Here is a 2,500-nt window from a genome sequence, read left to right on the forward strand (position 1 = left end):
ATGTGATGACTGTTTAAAGATGTTGATTGAACGTTCACATCTAGACCATATTTCAACGGGATTTGCAGTAGTGACATTTTTCATTTTATACTATGTGCAAACATTAGGCCTACCATATTGTCATTTTGAAGCCTAACTAGGAAACCACATCATTATTTCTCAGTTGAAAGCCAGTAATAATGTACTAATGTGTTGCCTTGGTTACATTACTTCATTATCTGGGTAGGAATGATATATCATGGAAAAAGCCAAATTTTTAAAACACGATTTAACTCATTGGTGCCGGTGCTGAACCCTCCACTGTGGGATGGGGCGTTTCTCTCTTTGTGAACGTGCAGAGCAATTTGCTTTGTCCTTTGACTTTGTTAGCTTGCTAACCAACTAATGTTAGTTGTTAACTTCGTCATTCAAAAAGGAGTTATTAACTTCGTTATCCTCCATAATAGTATGCTAGTTGTTAACTCCGTTATCCTCTGTAGTCCGCTTTTGTTAAGCCTGTTGTCTGTTTGCTTCCTCCGCTAGAGAGGCAGGTGCCAAGGTCAGGCTGCGTGGCCTCTGTATATATGTGTGTGTGTGTGTGTGTGTGTGTGTGTGTGTGTGTGTGTGTGTGTGTGTGTGTGTGTGTGTGTTCCATGTCATCTCATCTGGGTCAGGTCAGCTGGTAGGATTTGGGTATAAATTAATTATTCCATTTAACATATGGCATATGTGGGTTTTTTATTGATAATTATTATTCATGTCATTTGCATGCAAGTCTACCCAACTAGTAGAAAAAAATTCAACATGCTGCAACACATCAAAAGTAGCCCGTTTTGGGACATCCTGATTAATTACAGTAATATTGTTGTTAACGAATTTAACATTTCAGCAGAGGTATTAAAGGTCCCATGACATGGCGCTCTTTGGATGCTTTTATATAGGCCTTAGTGGTCCCCTAATACTGTATCTGAAGTCTCTTTCCCGAAATTCAGCCTTGGTGCAGAATTACAGCCACTAGAGCCAGTCCCACAATGAGCTTTCCTTGTATGTGCCATTTCTGTGTCTGTAGCTATTGAGGAGGAGAGGGGGGGGGCAAGGTGGAGGTGGGGGGTGTGGCCTTGACCAACTGCCACTTTGCTTGTTTGAAAGACATGATGTCTCTCTTTTTCTCATGGGTGGGCCAAATTCTCTGGGCGGGCAAAGCAGAGAAAGAGGAGGTAACCTTGCTCTTTATGACCTCATAAGGAGCAAGATTCCAGATCGGCCCATCTGAGCTTTCATTTTCTCAAAGGCAGAGCAGGATACCCAGGGCTCGGTTTACACCTATCACCATTTCTAGCCACTGGGGGACCATAGGCAGGCTGGGGGAACGCATATTATAATGTTAAAAAACCTCATAAAGTGAACTTTTCATGCCATGGGACCTTTAATTTCCAAACAGGCTTAGTTGCATAAGGTTAAAGTAAGTAAGGTTAAAGTATGGATTTAATTAGCCTGGGTATTTTGCGCGGAAACCAGAAAGCCAAGTGTGAAGTAGATCAGATGAACAGTTCTCGACATATTTGACAAGACAAGTGGACGCACGCACGCACACAAAACTGAACCCAAATGGCTATGATCCAAGATCAAGTAACTTTTATATAATAAAATAATGATAATCTGCAATTATAGCAAGTGACAACAGCAGTGATATCTGAGACTTAAGTTGGGCTAAAGGGTCCAAGGACTACAGTGTGCACAGTTTGAGTTAATAATAACTGCAATGTTTGGCAAGTGATTGGCTACAGTCTGCCGTCCTTCCAGGGCCCTGAGGCAGGCAGGAAAGATTCTAGCTGACCCTTCCACCCCAGACACAAACTTTTTGAATGAGTCCATCAGGACCAGAGTTGGCCTCATCAACAAGGCCCGGAACCACTGACTCTTGATCCACTCCTGACGATTTGCGTTACATTAATGCACATCCTTGCAATCTCCCTTCTTGCACATATTTTTGTACTTATAGGCTAATTACACTGTGAACATATCCCCTGGACAATAATTTGCACATGCCTGCATAACTGAGGCTACTTGTTTTATATTTACATTAATGTTGCAGTGTTTATTGTAATGCACATCATCACCTAATCAAATTGTATAGGCCTACTTGGAAATAAACCGTGTCTGATTCTGAACAAAAATGTGTTTACTGTTTCAGCAAACAATATAGTCAATGAGAAATGTGACAAAGTTGACTTTCTTTGAGTTACTCTCTTTTGAAGCTAATTGAAGTCAATTTTGAAAGCTTTTCTTCCTTTCAAGGATCTCAATGATACTGGACTGTTATTTATGAAGTGAGCAAAAAGCAACATTGTTTCTTTGACTGAAGAACTAAAAAATTAACTCTCTCCTGACCTGACCTGACCATACCTGCTGAGCAGCTTGGGCAGCCTGCTCCTCGTAGATATCGAGGTTTTTCTGCATGTGCTGCAGGGCATCGAGGCGGGACAGGGGGACATCAGGCTCCGGGTTCAGGATTAAGTTG

General features: G+C 41.6%; 1 protein-coding gene across 1 annotated transcript in view; it reads right to left on the reverse strand.

Moving 5' to 3' along the window:
• LOC120571809 (biotinidase-like) overlaps positions 1-2,500 on the reverse strand; it is a 5,932-nt gene that overhangs the window by 2,958 nt on the left and 474 nt on the right. Inside the window, exon 1 of the mRNA XM_039820904.1 lies at positions 2,386-2,500. This exon is cut by the window's right edge and continues 474 nt beyond it. Within this exon, the coding sequence (XP_039676838.1) occupies positions 2,386-2,500 (115 nt within the window). The remainder of the gene's footprint in view (positions 1-2,385) is intronic.

Source organism: Perca fluviatilis, chromosome 13 (genome assembly GCF_010015445.1).
Source record: "Perca fluviatilis chromosome 13, GENO_Pfluv_1.0, whole genome shotgun sequence".
NCBI lineage: Eukaryota > Metazoa > Chordata > Actinopteri > Perciformes > Percidae > Perca > Perca fluviatilis.